Here is an 18827-nt window from a genome sequence, read left to right on the forward strand (position 1 = left end):
GAGGTATGTGCTGGTGAAATTTAAATGTACAGAAATTATCTGGATGTTAAAGAATACTGCGTTATATAGCAATATTTAGCCATGTTTTGTTAGAACTGTTGATATTTTTAAAAGACTACTCCTAACTTAACATTTGGAGTAAGTGAGGACTACTGCTTTTTATACTTGTACTCTACTCCTAAGCTTAACATATGGGGTAAGTGAATTCAGCCATTGGGTCTGTTTATTCTCATACTGTCTCTTGCTATAGTGTTTAACAGAACTGTAATATCTTGCCTAGGATATGAATATCAATGCCTAGTATTTCTGAGTGTGCCTTGTTTTCTGTTTATTTTACTTCTTGTTTCTCTCCACTTTATTTACCAGTTGATCAACCTGCCTGTATTGTCCTCTAGTGTGAGACTGCCCTGTCGCTGTTGACCAACGTCCTTCACCCACCTTATCTACTACTGTCCATTCCTAAACTGAGGAGCTGAACCTTAAAAACCTCCCTATTTGAAGAAAAGTATAAACACAAGAAAGTATGTCCTCCTAATACAACAGACTGTTCTAAAGCTAGCTCTGTTTTGAAAACTCAGGTTAACTAATGCTAGTTCTGTTATGATTCTCCAGGGTTTGCTATTATATACTCCCTAGCTAGGTCGACCAGCAGCCAAAGCCCTTCAAGTACTTCTTGCTTGCCCTCTCCTCTTGTGTCCACTTTAAACATAACTCCTTCCCCCCTGTACTTGTGATACTACTTGCTATAAATCTTTTGTCCACTAGGTGGCACCCTTCTCCTGGTCTCTCCCCTCTGATTAAAGCCTCTTCCCTTAGACTCGCAGGTTTTATATATTTGTAAGACACTACTGCCTCCAGATATTTTTCTCTCCTTCCTACTGTACTCCTCTTCACCTACATTTCACTGTCTACTATCACAACCTCCCAGTGCAACAGTCCCTCCTTGAAGATAAGTATATCATAAGTTTCTCTGTCCACTACCACTACTGATTAGGCCCTTACCTTCTACCCATCCCCAAACTTTCCTTAACATTTCAGCTCTCCACTGATAGTTTTTCCTTGGCCTCTCTCCTTCAGTGGCTCTACCCGCTCCGTTCGCCCTGCGGGCTCACTCCGCTCCCCTACCCTACCCCCAAATCTCACCCACCCCCAGTGCATCTACATTTATAGTCTCCTCCTGTCTCCTCCCCTGTTGCCCTCAACCTATCCCATCTCTTTGCTCCTCCCCCTCCTAGATAAATCTCTTTAAACTACCCCTCCCCCTCTCTATTCCCTTACCTGACTGCTCTCTCACATACTTCTCCTCCTTATATCTCCAAACTCCCCACACAGTCTCTACCCCCTCTTCTAATATCTATCCTACCCTACTCATCCATGTCTCTTCCACATTATCTCACCTAATTTACATGTCTTTTCCTTTTAACTACTCTCTATAATGTAACTTCCTATTCCTCTACCACACTACCCTCCTCTTTCCCACTCCCCTCACCCTCCACTATCTCCTTTCCCCACCCTTCAACACTCCATTTTTATTTAATATCCCCCTCCCTACTTCAACCAAATCCATTTCATTATTTCAAACTAAAACTCCATACAGTCTATTTAAAATCTCCTGCTATCAAAATTAAATTACATCTCCCTCTTACTTTATGTCTCAATTCAAAGTTTCAGCTCCTCTCTCCTTTCTCTTGGCTTGCTCTTGCAGGAGATATCCACCCCAACCCTGGGTCAACACCGACTAACAATCTCTCTCCCACTACCTCCACTAATAGACAAAGCCATAAATACCTTAAATTCATTACCATTAATACCCAGAGTATTAATAACAAAATAACAAATGTCCATGCTTGGCTAAATCTCACTGCACCTGACATAGTAGCAGTAACCGAAACCTGGCTAAAACCACAAACTACTAACTCTGAGATTTTACCACCTGGCTTCCAAGCACTTAGGTCCGATCGCCAAAACAAAAAAGGAGGTGGTGTAGCCTTAGTCTACAACTGCCTGCTAAATCTCAGCCCATACCAAAATCCCATTCCTAAATTTAATAATGCAGAACTAATCATAGGAATCCTCAAAATAAACAACTTCAAAAGTATCTGTATCATAACCATCTATATACCCCCTGGAGACAACTCTTCCACCCTTGAGAATATTCTCTGTTGGGCTACAAACAATATCCAGCATGAGACTTAGATTCTAGGTGATGTCAATATTGATTGGAATACAATTAATAATAATACTCCCTCTCTGTCTATCAATCTTTATAATTTTACTCAACTAATAAACAACATTACCAGACCTAACAAAAATAACCCTCCAGGGTCCATCCTGGACTGGATGCTAGTCAGCCACCCTAACAATATCTCCAACTCTGGTATCTTACCAGGCTCAATAAGTGATCATCTCCCAGCCTTTATTAACCGAACTACCCAACAGCTCCCACACCATCAATATGCCCACTCTCGTAACCTAACTAATTTTAACCCTTCTGTATTTTCTGAAACCCTTAAATGAACAAACTGGGACTCACTAAAAACTCTTCCCCTAGATGAAGCCCTAGAAGTCTTCAATACTACCTTCCTTAAAATCCTAAACTCCCAAGCCCCACCTCGAACAAAACGAATAAAGTACAACTCTGCCCCTTGGCTAACTAAGGACACTAAAACTCTAATGCTACAAAGGGACAAAACTTGGAAACTATACAATAAAAATAAAAACCCAGCTTCATTCCTTCAATTTAAGCAACTCCGCAATCTTACTAAAAAACTTATCATAAAAGATAAAAAATCATACTACAACAAACTACAGTCTACCCTCGCAAACAATCCCAAAACATTCTGGAATTCCATCAATTCCCTCTTACACCCAGGTACTAAATCCAATCCCTGTCCAGACAACAATAAGACTGACACAGAAATTGCAACCCTCTTCAACTCCTTTTTTACCAGCTCCATAGCTAAACTGACTAAATCCTTCTCCACTTCCACCCCCAGCCCAAACCCAAAGCCTTCTTCACCATCCTCCCCTCACTCCTGCTTCCATAAACCCCCTCCCACTTTTATTCTACAATCCGTGTCTACCACCAGTATCAAAAAACTTCTTTCCAAACTCAAACCATGCTCCAATGCCCCCAACAATATCCCATCACTCTTTCTCAAGCTCGCAGCAGATGGCATCGCCATACCTATCAGCATTCTCATCAATAGATCCATCTAAGAATCTTATGTTCCCAAACTTTGGCAAGCTGCCCACATTCTGCCCCTTCAAAAAGGAGGCAAAAATAATAGCATTTCTAACTTCCGCCCAATAGCCATTCTTTCCCCAGTTTCAAAAGTCCTTGAAAAATGTATCCACCGGCAACTCATGCCCCACCTCCTCAATAACCATCTCCTCACTCCTACTCAACATGGGTTTCGGCCTGGCCACAGTACCATAACTGCTCTCCTTTCTTTCCTAGACATTTCCAACCATGCCCGTGACTCTGGAGATATTGTCTCCACTGTTCTTCTTAACCTTTCCAAGGCATTCGACACAATATCCCACACACTCCTTCTCAACCACCTTTCTAACCTCAATCTCTCCCACAATTCCCTTTCTTGGTTCAAAAGTTATCTCTCAGATCCCAAGCTGTGAAATGGAATACAGGTACCTCGAACTTCTTACCTACCCCTACCGGAGTCCCTCAGGGTTCTATTCTCGGATCTCTGCTCTTTAATGTCTTTATCAATGATCTCCACTCTGCAATTCCTCATTCTCAAATTGTACAATATGCAGATGACTCCACTGTTATCTGCTCAGCCCCTAGCCTTCCTGAGCTCCAAGCCAAAACCCAATTGGCCTTCACAACCACAGAAAATTGGATGCTTCAAAACCATCTTTCCCTTAATGCCAATAAATCCCATATAATTCTCTTCTCCCCCTCAAAAGCTCTGCCTCTTGATAAGCCATCCTTCAAAATCTCCAGCCTCTCCCAGTCCCCAATAGAAGTTGTTAGTTGTGCAAAATTACTCGGAGTTACCATCGATGAACACCTGAAATTTAATACTCATATTCATCTAAACATAAAAAAAACCCATCAGAAGCTCGGTATGCTTTACAGAAATGCTAACTTTCTTTCTTTAGCTACAAGACAAACACTCGCCACTACCTACCTTCTCCCTTCTCCATTGTATGGTGCTCCTCTTCTAACCAACCTCACCACTTCTATCTCCTCAAAACTTGAAAGTTGCTACTACAAAATCACCAAATTCGCTACTAACTCCACTCATTCTACACACCATTGCATCTGCCTCCGTAGTCTCCAATGGCTAGAACTCCCTAATCACCTCGATTACCTCCAACTTACTACTGCACACAAACTAATTTTTAAACCCACTGCTTGCCCTGCATTATCCAACATTTTGCCCTTCTACACTCAAACAACCTCCTGGCCACCTCCTACTTTCTTATACTACAGCAAAAAAATGGAACTTGCTTCCTCCCCTTCTAAGAGTCACTACAAGCTATGAACAATTCAAATCTCTTCTCCATTCTCATCTCTCCCAAAACTGGAAATGTAATTGTATACTTCCTACCTAGATCTTAATACATCCCAGTTCCAATTTTCCCCCTCTGGTCCCCCTTCTTCAAACTCTCTCCTCAGCTCCCCTCCCTCTACTTCTTTATCTCCTCTCTCTCCCCTGCTTAAACTCTTTCCCCTGCTTAAACTCTCTATTTATTCCTTTTAAATTGTCTCCTCCCCACTGCCTACATGCATGTCTAGTCTCACAAATGTATCTTTTGCCTTTTTCATAAGATGTACTTTTAGACTCAAACATAAAATAAATCTTAGTCTAACTGTTCTTTTTTTTTATCTTCCTCCTGGCATCTCTTCTCCTTTAAATTCTTTGCATCTCCTTCACTTCTCCTCTGTTTTACTTCTCTTGCATTCAAGATCTATGTATAATTTCTTTTTATCTCTCTCTTCTATGCTAACAATACAGTTGCATAAAAAGAATTTCTTATGTATACTTCCAAATGTACTATGTTTTTCGAAATTGTTAAATGTGTTATGCTGTTAGAATACAGAGTGTTATGTGTGTAATGTATTATTATTATGGAGATTTTCTCCCCGGGCCTCCACTGAAAACGGGCTTTCGGGCCCAGTGGACTTCCCCGGTTATCAAACTGGAAATAAATAAATAAATGAGAAAAAGGGTACTGAAGAATATGATGGATGAAATAAGCAAGGTCCTAGACTTCTGAAAAGCAAAAGCTTGAATTACTTTAGGGAAATTAGTCTTTATATAGGAAAGTACCCAAAGATAAGCCATCAGGCTAGAGACTCTTTCAACTGCTCAGTACAGTTTAAAAAGTAGCAGAGAAAATTGAAAGCCAGTTTACCAAACAAGTAAAGGATAGTTGCCAACTACAAGACTGATAATGATAAGGCTGTTTTTCCTAGAGGGTCTATAACAGGAAAGTTAAGAGAGTAGTAACTGAGAAGTTGCTCTAGGTGAAACTGATGTTAGCAACTGTGCAGGTGGGTGCTAAACTGGATAGTTGCACAGTCTCACCCAAGGAGCAATATTTCAGTGGCTGAGGCTTTAAAATATCAGGCTACTGTTACTGACCTGCTGCAAGAGGAAAAAGAGTGTATTTATTTATCCTTTGTTGACTGGTTAGTGCCACTAGGCTAGATGCCTCTTTACATGGGACAACTGAGGTGGAATTTTTACCACTAGGGGAATTTGGCCAGGGCATCAGGGAACTTCCCCTACTTGTCATTGTTGTGAGTGGGACCCACTTTAAAGGAGCACTTCCTGATCCTGTTGCAGGCACAAAAGCAGCCCAAAGATACAGGGAGGCAGATGAAGAGAGAAGGTGATGATGGAATAGTGAAAGAAATGAGGAAGAAAGCAAATATCAAGACTGGAAAATGTGTGCAAAATTCTGAGGAAATGTTTTAATGTTTCAGAGGAGGCTGTTTGATGGAGATGGCAAAGTAAATGATAGATGTGCAATTACAACCCTCCAGTCAGGATGGTTACAGGATGATTTACTTAAAGAAATGGTGGTGCAGCGTGAGCTATTAAATGAAGGAGATGTTTCCTGGGTGGACATTATGGAGAAAATATAAAAGGAGGATGTGCAGACAATTCTGAAGTATAGTGGTGAGATGAAAAAGAAAACATATGCAGACAAAATAAAAGAAGACAAAAGTGGAGCAGCAGAAAAGAAGGGAGAAGAAAATGAAAAATGGAAGTAAGTGGTAAAGATTCAAAGTAAAAAAGATGAAGAAATGGACAGGTATGAAGTGTGGAACAATTTAATAGTGCCTTTGGGTGTAAAAGCACATGAGGTAAGAACATTTATTCTTATTAACAAAGAGACATTTTTGTAACATTATATCTGAGCATGTTCTTTTCAATGGAAAATTTTATTAGAGAATATGAAAAAAGAAAGACTGTTACCCATGGAATCTTTAAGTGATAAAAGCATTTAACAAGTGAAACAAAAAGAAGATTCATGTACAATTTTGAACAGAGGTAAAAAGAGAGACTTTGAAAAAATGTTTGAAACCTTTATGTAAAGTACTGGAAATTGCAAAATTTTATAACAAAATGGGTTTATGGACTGGTGGCTGGGATTACAATATTGTGTTAAAATAGAAAGAAAAAAATTATACATATACCAAGCATGATAAATGTGGAGGGGAATAAGGGTGCTGTAAAATACTATGGACAACCCAACACATTTTTGAAAAAGAAAAACATTTGATAAGTAATTTTGATAAAAGCAAATGTTATATTTGTGAGGAAATGTGACATGATGCAAAAAATGTGAACTGAAATGTTATAAATGTAACAAAATTTGACATTCATGGATGGATTGCAAAATATGAAAATAACAAGGAAAAAGAAAGCTAAGAAAATGATGAACAAAGAGAAGAAAATTTAGAAGCAGTAGAAATAGAAGAAAATTGGATGAGAAAAAATAATAAAGAGGACATAGAAGAAGGCTCTGAAATAAGTGATGAAGAAGACAAACTGAGAGGTAGTAAAAGGGAAAATAATTATATTGGTAAAAAGGCAAAAGACAGAAACAGAAAATTTGAAGGGATAAGTACAAAAGATAAAAAAAAGGAAATGGATGAAAAAAGATACATACAGCTAAATGTTGGGACTTGGTGTAATACTTAAGGTGGTTAACTCACAGACACAAAGTACATAATTTGTTTCTCACCTTTGAGAAGGAAATTGGTTAAGCTTAGAATGGAAAATTAAGAAAGCTAGCCCAGTAATTAGCTATGAATTTAAGAAACCATGAATCTAAGGAAAAGGAAAATTAGATTTTTAGAGTTCTTTCTGTAGATTTGAATAGCATTAAGAATATAGTAATAAGAATAGGAATTTTGGAGTGGTATAATATATGTGATATAGATATAATTATACTGGAAGACACAACATTTTAACAAATTAAGAAAGATTACGAACATAGAAACTATGGGGAGGAAAGATAATCTGGAATTTGGTTAATAACAAATGCTCTGGAATATTTGTATTCTGTAGAAATACAAGAAAAGTAGTTATAACTTTAGCAAAAATGGTAAGATTAACCATTGCAGATTTAAAATATAAAGGAGAGGTCTATAGAATTATAACATTGTATGCTTATACTAGCTGTAAAGAAAGTGAAAGCTTATTTTATCAGATTTTTTAGAGTATGTAGTGATAGATATGAATATTATAATAACAGTAGACTTTAATTGTAATTTAAAAGGCAAGTGTAAAAAGAAAGGAAATTATATAAGAAAAATGTTAGAAGTTATAAGACATGGTAAGTTAAAATTTTGCGACAAAAAATCATAGACTTACAAAAGGGGTATGTATAGACCTGACATAGACTATTTTATAGTATCAGAAGGTTCAGCTGTATGAGAAGGGGAGGTAGTCAAAACATGATTTTCTGGTCAGCTTGCAATCTGGATAGAGATAAAAGAAAACAAGGAATATATAAAATAGGCAAAGGAATAAAAAGATTAAACGAGAAAGCATGGAATGAAGAAGGAAAGATATTAGTAATGCAGTTATGGAAAGATCATATTACTGTGAAAACATTTTATAATAAAAATTGGTCTGAATGGTGGGTGATATTTAAGGAAAAATATAAAAAATATTTTTTTTACAGTGGGAATATGATGTGAGAAAAGTAGAGAAAGAAAAAGATAAAATAACTTATAACGATGCATTGTAAGCTTTACAACATAAAGATAGAAAGTACTTTGATAAATAAAAACAATTATATGAAAGAAATCAAGAAAAACAATAATTGTTATATAAGCAATGATATTTTTTACAAGGAAAAAGAGAAGAAGCATCAAGTTACTTAAGCAGATTAGTAAAAAGAAGATTGGGTGTAATGACAGAAATAAAAAATGTAAAAGGAGAAATAGAAAGAACTCAGGAAAATATTATGAATAGTGTAGTACAATATGCAGAAGAAATGTTTAAAGAAGAAAGAAAGTAGTGGAAAAAATGTGGAAAGTAAAACAGTTAACAGAAAAAGAGAATAAAGAGTTGGAAAGAGAGATTTCTTTAAATTAGCTAGATAAAGTATTAGGACAAGTATATATAGATTCAGCTGCAGGTCCAGATGGAATAGGGTATGAAATGTATAAAAATTTAAGGGACTGACAAAAAAAGTATTTTTAAAGATTTTGAATGAATGTCTAAATAAAAGTTTTACATATAAAGAATTATGTAGTGGAATACCTCAATTCATATAGAAGAAAGAAGATAGAAGAGAATTAAAAAAACTGGAGACCAACAGCATTGAATAATAATGATTATATAATAATCATTATAAACTTTTTATGAAAATAACACAAAAGAGATTTCAAACTAAAATGGTAAATATTATCGAAGATGGTATATATAGTATAAAGGGGAAGGGTCATCAAGAATTATTAATGATAGAGAAATTGTGGATGATATAAACAGAAAAGAAGAAGTGAAAATCATGATAGGAGATCTTAATAAGGCATTTTACACAACTAGACATGGAATCTTATAATATATTATTTCATTATTACTCATAAGTGAGAAAGTTAAGAAAATTATGCATGTCAGCATATAGTAATAATAAAGTGAAATACTTGTGATGCTACATCTGAAGAGTGGTTTAAGACAGGGATGTCCAATGAGTTGTATGCTCTTTGTATTAGTTATGAATGTGACAGTAAGTGAAATAAATTACAAACTGAAGGAGGCGGGAAATATAACACCTGAAGGGATAAGAATTCCATTTCTGTTAATATATGCAGATGTCATTATAATAATTGCAAAAACAAAATTTAGATAAAATATGTAATAATTTGCACAAATGAGTTTTTAGGAATGATAGAGATGGCTTTAAATAAAGAGAAAAGTAAAGGTTTAGGTGATGTAGTAAAGCTTGGGGGTATATATTTTACAATGAATGAAATTTCTGTGTTAGGTATAAAATTTGGGAATAAAGATTTAAGTACAATTCAACAGGAAAAAAGAATAGAAGAAATAAAGCAAAGATGTCTTTTCTGGTGAATATATAAATTATGACTCAGAAAAAGGCTTATTTAATCAATTTAGTACTGACTGGAAAAATATCATTTTAGCAAGTGTATTTATGTTGCCAACAGCATTTGAAAAGGAATTATTGCAGATATATTTTTTCATTTATATGGGGTGCTAGACTAAACCCAGTAAAAAAGAGGAGTTTAGTATGAAAATAAAGAAAAAGGAGATTTAGAGTTAATTAACCCAGTGGTATACTCTGCTTCATTAAATTTGTACAAAGTGTTAAAGTGGATACATGAAAATGATGAGAGATTAGTAGTAAAACTGCATAAATATAAGTATGGTAAAGTTTGGGGTATGGTAAAAAAGTAAGAGAGAAAAGGAGCATATAAATGAAGAAATAAAATGTTACCAAGAAAAACATTGTTGTGTAAAATAAAAATTGATGCTATATAAAAAGAAAGAAAAGTATGGTATAAGAATGTAATAGTAAAACATTACTATGTTAAACAATGTGAAAATCAAACAGATGAAAAAAAGTAAAGGTATAAAAATAAGAAGCAAATGGTGCAATCAGAAAGTAGAATGCCAAGATTTTTTGTGGAGACTGGTAATAGATAAATTGCCAGTAAAAGGAAATATGACATATAAAAAGAAAAGTGATGGAATAGAATTGTCAAGATGAAAAAAAACTATGGAACGTGTTCTTGAAATGTAAAAGAATAAAAAAGTTATAGGGACACTGTGTAAAGAAGACTTTTTTGAAGATATAAAAGAAGTAGATAAAATAAATATGGATATTATAAGTATAGAAGTAAAGAATATGTTAAAGGACTAGATAAGTTATTTTATGTTATATGCGATGAAAGAATATATGAAAATATGTTTAATGGTAAATGGCTTTTAACAACAATATTAAATAAAATTAGATAGTGGTTATGGAAAAAGAAGTGGAGGGTCTAATAAGTATAAAAATTTGACATGACTGTGTAGGAAATTATGAATATGTATAAACAGATTTGTATATTTCTATATTTGTGCATATGTAAATATTTTGCAAATAAGAGTTATTTTGTATATAAATAAAGGACCTCTACTCTTTTTGATAGCTGCCATAGGATCTTTTCCAGCCACCTGAGCTACTACCAGCTTAAGAAGATGGGACCTCAGTTTAACGGGTCTATATTAAATCAGCAAATGCTTAAATAGCGAACCCTGATTTATTGACCCTTTAAGAGTGAAAGCTGACAATCCCGAAAACACAGAACAGCAATTTTTTTTCCAGGGAAAAATATCACTGGGCCATGTTCGGGACTTTGCTATTTCTTCCACTGTGGTGTGATCTCAGATTTGGTATGTTTAAGTAGGGGGGGGTGTGGGGGGCAAAGCACCCCACTTTATTTTGTGTTTTAAACATTTTTTTTTTTTTTTTTTTTTGCGAAACAGAGATTTTTTTTCCCTGGGAAAAATATCACTGTTCCGTGTCTTCGGGATTGTCAGCTTTTTTCTTTTAACAGGTCAGTAAATCACCGTTCACTATTTTAAGTGTTCACTGATTTAACATAGACTCAGTTTAACATCTCATCCAAAGGATGGTGCACTCAGGAGTGTGGTACCCCGGCCCCTTTATGAGGCACTGCAGTATCAGAAATCTGTCTACCTGGTGTGGGAATAGAACCCACAGCCCTTCTGCACCAATGGCGTGTGTGCTACCAGTTGTGCCAGTGACACTGCTAAAGAGCTGAGTGAGCAGTATGCCCATTTTTGGATGAAAGTAAAAATTGTTAAAGAATTAAAAAAAAAGGTAGATCAGGGAGACAGAGCATGTCAAAAGAATATTTGTGTTAATGGAGCGCCTGAAGATGAAGAAGCTGATTGTGTTACATAATTGCAGCAGATAGTAAAGACAATCACAAGGCCAATTGCAGCAGATAGTAAAGACAACCACAATGCCTTCTATAGCTATGTAAAGAATCCCAATGGCAATACCCAGATTTGCTTGGAGCTATTGCACAAAGGCACCTCCTATACCAAGCCAACAGATACTGCCAATATACTGGCCAACAGATTCAGTGCCAACTTTACCCCTCTCTCCCCCACCAAAGGACCAATCACAATACCAGTAGATTGCCAGGCACCCAGTATTACTGCTGCACAGGTTAAAACAGCACTGTCCAGGGCCAAGAATACAGCTTCTATAGGACCTGACAATATCCCTGGCTGTCTTCTACATGAACTACAGAGTGAACTGGCACCTCACCTATGTGCCCTGTTCAATCACAGCCTCACCTCCCTACCAAATCATCCCTCTCCACAAAGGAGGAGCAACTACAGACCCTGGGAACTATCGCCCAGCCTGATGAGTCTGATATGCAAAGCTATGGAACACATCATTATGAATCTAATAAACAAGGATATAGGAAATCTCCAAACTCTGGATCCCACACAGTTTGGTTTTGTGAAGGGTAGATCATGCCTGCTCAACCTGGTTGACTTCTTTGAGTCAGTCACCAGAGCTGTGGGTGAAGGCAAGGTGGTTCATACAGCCTACCTTGATTTGGCAAAGACCTTTGATACCATTCCCCACTCAGGAATCATAGAAAAACTCCCTAAGCTAGGAATCAACCCCTATATCACTAGGTGGGTTGCAAACTGGCTAACAGATATAACCCACAGTGTGAAAGTAGCTGACTCCAAGTCAGACTGCCAACCAGTCATGAGTGGAGTCCCACAGGGTTTGGTCCTGGGTTGCCTCCTGTTTGTTATCTACTTCTCTGAAGTCCAGACCAGCACGAAGGGACTCTGGCTGACAAAGTTCACAGACAATTGCAAGTTGGGTGCCATAATTAACTCTCCAAGTGATGTTGGCATCCTACAAAAAGGCCTCACTGAGACCAACAAATGGTGTCAGTGACAAAAAATGTGTCGTCTTCCCCTTTAGGAAAAACCTGGTTCTCATGAATTACCACGTCGGTGGTAGTCCACTGAACACAGAAGGTGTTATAAGAGATCTGGAAACACAGGTTGACAGCAACCTCTCTTTTGACCACCACGTTGCCACTGTGGTCAGAAAGTCCTTCTATGTGGCACATCTCATTACTAAGGGTTTTGTATCCAGGAAGAAAGAGGTCATTGTCTCCCTCTACTCTTCCCCCATTACGCCAATCATTGAGTACAATGCCCCATTTGGCATGTACCTCACTAGACACCTGCAACAACTGGAGAGGCCACAAAAGTACCTCACAAAGAGGATCCTAGGTCTTAAACACTTGTCCTATATGGACAGACTCAAAAATCTCCAACTATTCTCTGCCTCATATTGCCTACTTAGAGGTGATCTCTGCTTGACTTACAAAGCCATGTCTAACCCATCTCTGTTAGAAATGCTACATCTAAAGAAATCCTAATCCCTCCACACTACACACCCCAGAGACTGCAATCTCATTACCACATTCAACAGAACAAGCTGGAGCGACAGGTTCATAACCCAGAGGCTGCCCATGCTATGGAATAGACTTCCCATACATGTCAAGCGGAGCGCCTCACTGGCCCTCTTCAAGAGAAATCTTGATGAGTGGATGGGAAATAGAAAATTCACCCCAGGGATCACTCCAGTGACTCTACTCGACAGAGGCACTGGGAACTAAAGTCGGGTGGCACAATGCAAGGGTAATCCTATGGGCTAGGCTTATAAAGGCTCCAGGACCATTAGCCTAGTACACACCTATGAACCTAAATGAAAGAAAACATTGCAGATTGTACTGGACTGCATGTGAATAAAATAAAAATTAAACAGTTTAACAGAATATTTTCTTCTGGTGCCATGGTTGTTTCAAGAGCCTCAACATGTTTTGGATCATTTTGAAATATAAACTTAAAGATTCAGTTTGGTTTTACTTTATTGAATTGGAGATGTGATCAGATTTATAAGACCTGGGTGAAATTAGTGTTTTTGAAAAATGAATAGGAGAGTTCACATTCAAAGAAAGAGTACATTTTTCAGTTTCATAGATTAAGAAAGTTAAAGTTTCAAATTATCTGTCCAGTTATAGTAAGGCTATTTGAGTATATGACCCCATTCAGAACAAGGATGGACTTCTGAAATACAGAGACAGTAGGTACAGAGACTGGTTAATTGGCTGTCATAGACACCTCTAAGAGCATGCTACTAATAAACATATAGCTGCCAAGAAGCTCATAAGTCAAATAAACTTTCCAAGATACAAAAGCAGAAGGTTACCTATTATGCAATGAAGACTTTTTAGCTGCCCTGGTCAGGATCCATCATGGAATGTGAAGATGTAATGCTAAGGGTAAGAACTAACATTATATTTGGTATGATGCAATAACTTATAAGGTATTCTTCAGCCCTTTTAATGTGGTTGCAAAGGCTTCTCTGTTTTAATACTGATGTCATGCTTGACTAAAGGGGTCTAAAGTCTAATGACAGGCTACACTTCTGTTATTATTTCTTGAACAGGAAACAATTAGGTTTATGCCTCATATTTGTGGGGTTCATTTCTCACTATTTAAGTAATTAAGTTTGTACTTGCAAGATCCCGAATGTCAGCTAATTAAACACCTAAGTGTATTTGAAATTGGACCTTAAAATCACTGACAAACTGATCATTTGTATTCCAGACAGCACCTCCAGATTAACGAGGGAGGGTCTGGGGTGGAATTATTATAATCTAGCATTTTCAGTACCTGGCAGTGTCATCCTGGTACAAAAGCAGTGCTGTGATCTTATATGTGCAGTGATAATCGTGGCAATATTTTTCATTCTCTGCATGTCACACATATATGAGGGCATACTATCGGAGCTACAGCATTTGTGTTACCTAGAAAAGGTTGTTCATTATTTGTGTTTTCTAATTATACTCAACTATGGTTGTTTCAGTGCTGTTGTTTTCCCCCTGCTTTGGAAGGTGATGTGACGACGCAGTAAATGTCATGTTAACAGACAGCACAGTGTTTCCATACCACACCAATGACCTTGAGGATCAGTTAGGCTGGTGAGGAGAGTTGGGCTGTCCAATGTTCAGGGATAACCTGGGGGTGGAAAGACTTTAAGAATGGTGCCTTAGCAGTGGTAGCAACAACTGGCTACATCATTCACTGTTCGTATACTCAAGCAAGAAATAAAGGCACAGACATGGAGTGACTCTTCACAGTGTCCCTGAGCTTAAAAAAAAAAAAAAAAAAAGCTAGCTACCCTTCTGAGATGCCCTCAGCCATAGCAATCACAGCTCATACTACAGTCACCATACATCTTCTACTGTGGCGGTCACTTGGGGTTCTCAGCAGTGACCCTAGCACAGATGCAAGCTATACACTACTGAGTTATAACATTGACCCAGAAATATACCTGAAGTTAAGTACAGGCTCTAAAAAAAGAAGAAATAAACCCTTGTTCCACTTTACCCTACTTTTAACAGTTTCCTGACTTTTTCCACTTTTTATTATTCTGTTTAGTTAGTCATACTTCTAATGTTTTGCATCCCCACATTCATTTTCTTAGTCAAGAAATAGAAAATCATTGTATTAAGTGGGTAATCACAATGACTGGATTAATAAATAAATGAATGGAAGAGAAATGAGGACTTGAAAGGCATACAAGAACTACAAGGTGCACTCATTCAGACCCTTTTTTCCCACCTGTTAAATAATCTGTCATGCTTACTTACTACTTTCTCCCAGTCCTTACAATAATTACATCATTATCTATCCCTTGTTTTATTGGATTATCAGACCATTTCTGAGCTCACAGATTCCATAAGAATGCTATTTCTTCTAGATACTACATTGCCTTTAAAATCTTTTTTGTTATATTTTTCTTGAGCTCTCCAATATCTATATTTAAACTGTGTCCTTATACATAGGCATCTCCTTTTCATTCATTCATTCATCTTCTCATGCCTGCCTTATTCTATTGATGATTATGGGGATAATCCAGAGACTGCTGTCACTCAAAATGCATAAGGCAGAGAATCAGTACTAAATGTAATGCAAGTCTAATGCAGGATGCATATTATTATGTATGTGGGTGTACTCAAAAATGTTTAAACACCTAAATGTCAACATTATTGACACACTGACACAAAATTATATTAAAAAAGTGATGCTCAGTTGTGCATGCTCTGATGTTTTTTTTGTTTTTTTTTTTTTTTTTTGCATGGGGCAAGTCCTCCCTGTACCCCCAACACCCCCTGCTAAATGTATATTCCAGGTCCAAGATCACACAATACCAGGGAAAGGGCATATTCCCCAACCCCAGTATTACAATGATCTCCCACAACTGTTGATCAGCTCTTTTGTCATCCAAGTCATGTTGACAACACAGCTGTCAACTATAACAATAGTCAACAGAAGGGATGCTTTATATATATATTAATTACATAATCAAACACAAAATCATTGATCTAAAATATTGAAACTGAAATTACCTTAAATAACTCAGTAACCCACGATAATGTGTTTTTTTTTCCAATGGGTGCATGTCTCCCCTACACCCTCACAGCCTCTGTTCCTTTATATAAACCAACTGTGAGATTGAACAACAGCAGAGAAAACATAAATTCACATTTTCCAGTGTACCGTGGTGTCCCTCAAAGTAATAAGAGCATTCTGAAGTAACACCAGTATTTCACAATCATATGGTAATTGTGTTGCTTCTGCCAGTATTGCATACATTCAACAAACTTTTAACCATCTGCAGGACGTCCATTTGATTTTACATATAATGTGTATTGCACATACAAACAAATGTACTACATGCATGTCTAAAAGCAAATTAGAAATTTACAGATTCAGTAATGACATGCCTTTAGCATGTGGAAGACAACCAGAGACCCTGGCAAAACCCAAGGAAACACAAGAAGGACTTGCAAACTCCACATACAAGGCACCACAACCAGAACCTGAACCAAAGAACCAAGAACATGTGAGTTAGCAATATTAACCTCGGTCCACTTTGTTTTCCAGTATCTTTTCATTTTTTTCTATTGGCTAATACTCTCTTGGAATCTGCTGACTTCGTTTAGTGCTCATTTCTACCACATCCCTCTTCTCACTCCTTTCCTCATTTTTGCACATATTAAAATCTTTTAGAATCTCTTCATACAAAGGTATCGATTAAACTGATCCAGTGGCTCTGAACAATACTTCATACAGAAGTCTGCCCAAGTGGCTCCTTTATATTAGTCGTACTTGTGACTTTCTCAGACAGTTTTTTTTTTTTGCTTTACCTTTAAGTCCTCCGACATGATCTTCTCCACCATCTCCATTTCTATTTTTTTAACTTCTACTTCCCCTGTAAATATACCATTTCTCCCAAGTTTTTAGTTTCACAAATAAATAATTTTCCATTTATTTATACTGAGTTTAAGTTGACAGTATTGCAAAATATTCTTATAAACTTGTTAATTCCCTTTTAATTATTTATATTCCTATCTTACATAACATTCATGTTGCAGATCTTTGTACCATGTGCAAAAGGACACAGGTTTCCTTCTAGACTTTTCTCAATGTCACTTGTATAAGTATAAGAGAAAACTTAATAGTGCATTGTCTGGTAGTCTGCTAGTAACAGTTTCACACTTCAAAGTGGAGTCCTGGATATAATATCTCAAAACTGCATCATTTTTTTTCTATAGGTTAAGGCTCATTAGGCAGAAATAGCTCTTAATGTGCATTTCTGTCCTTGCAAGAACATTTAACTACCGGTAACATTCCTCAGTCTGTCAACAAATGAAAACACATCAAATACCGGGAGAACATTTTCTCCATACTGAGCTGTAAATGCATCCCTGCTGATTTGACTCATCTTTCTATGACTTCAATATGGGATCCATTACCTGTTATTTATTCTATATTAATATCAAGGAAAGAACTGGTATCAGCAGTCTTACCCACACAGTAGAGTTATACTTTGCTTACAGCAGCTGTTTTATAACATTTGAAACAAATGTCATAAATTCAAGGGCAAAACAGTATTTCTGTCGGAATTTATGTACAAAACTGGTCATTCAGGAAACTTAAAATGACCACAAGATGAAAATTACTAACCCACAGCAACAGTGCTATTTATACATAAGAGCACAAACTGATTGGCACATTCGTTAAGACCTTTACCTACTACAATAAAATATACCAGTTTTAAAAAATACTATGGTTAAAAATGATTACACTGTCCTGAAAATCAAACATAGTTCAAAAGTCTCAGCTGTGTTTCAGAAAAATTATACTTTAGCCATAAGCAAACTCTTTTTTTGTTTATTTCCAAAAATGCCACATAAAGCATATCAAGAAAATATAAATAGCAGTTCTGTTTGCCACGTGTTTACAGGAGGAACAAAGTAATAGTTCTTTTAGACAATAGCAATGACACTGTCGCCAGATACATATTCTGCTCTTGCTAACATTCAAAATACATGTCAAATAAATTTGTAAAAGCAAAAGAAAGAAAGAAACATAGAACATCTTGGAATTTGAATCTTTTGATATATTACAATCTATCATAGGCACAAAAATGCATACCTTTTTGACCATTTAGCAGATGGTTTCCCAAATGGCCTTTTCCAGAGGATTCCATAAATCTGGACCTTTGTACTGATGTCCAGAGCATCTGTATCAGTCTGTTCCATGGATGGAGATGGAGACACAGATGTTGATTTAGAAGTAAACATTGTTTTTCCTTGTATGTTTATAACCACAGCACAGAGAGAAACTAGAGAGTCTTTGAGAAGTAATAGACTGCTGTCATGCAGACAGAAAGAGAGAGAGAGCGAGAGACCTGGGTCTGTAGCGAATTCAGGATCTATAAACTTGCTGAGTCAATAACTAACACTTAACTACAGGGAATGGAAGAGCTGTCTCCTTTCGTATTGCTTCCTGGTGCATCTAATGCTAAAACAATTGCCAGACAATGACGATTAAAGTTTACAAATGCTGCCTTCATAGATTAAAGCACTTACAGTGTTTTCCCTTTCTAGGTCGAACAAAATCTTCCACTAAGCCAATGATTGTTAACCCTTAATGTGCCATTGTGCTTATACTGGCATTCTGAGATTTGTTTATGCAAGGAAGCTGCACTATTATACAATGTAACTAAAAAATACAACAGGGAGAACAATGACTCCATAGCTTCAAAGACTCGGTATGTCAGTATGGTGTATTGGCTGAGGTAACAAATGATAAATAGTTATTGTCTGCAATCTTAGGTTTGATTCCAGCAACTTTGTAAGACTCTGTAAAAAAATCAGATAATAGACTAAGACCCTGATGAAA

The 18827-nt window shown here is 36.7% G+C and overlaps 1 protein-coding gene across 3 annotated transcripts in view; it reads right to left on the reverse strand.

The window, feature by feature from the left end:
- Positions 1 to 18456, reverse strand: part of PLEKHD1 (pleckstrin homology and coiled-coil domain containing D1) — a 532907-nt gene extending 514451 nt beyond the window's left edge. For 2 of the 3 annotated variants that reach the window (XM_044074000.1, XM_044073999.1), the window contains exon 1: positions 18078 to 18455. In XM_044074000.1, coding sequence (XP_043929935.1) covers positions 18078 to 18226 — 149 coding nt within the window. In that variant the 5' untranslated portion in view covers positions 18227 to 18455. Of the gene's footprint in view, positions 1 to 18077 lie in introns of all 3 variants that reach the window. The other variant, XM_044074001.1, reaches the window with a different exon arrangement.
- Between the last annotated feature and the right edge of the window lie 371 nt (positions 18457 to 18827).

Source organism: Protopterus annectens, chromosome 6.part0, assembly GCF_019279795.1.
Source record: "Protopterus annectens isolate FY-2018-M chromosome 6.part0, PAN1.0, whole genome shotgun sequence".
Taxonomy (NCBI): domain Eukaryota; kingdom Metazoa; phylum Chordata; order Ceratodontiformes; family Protopteridae; genus Protopterus; species Protopterus annectens.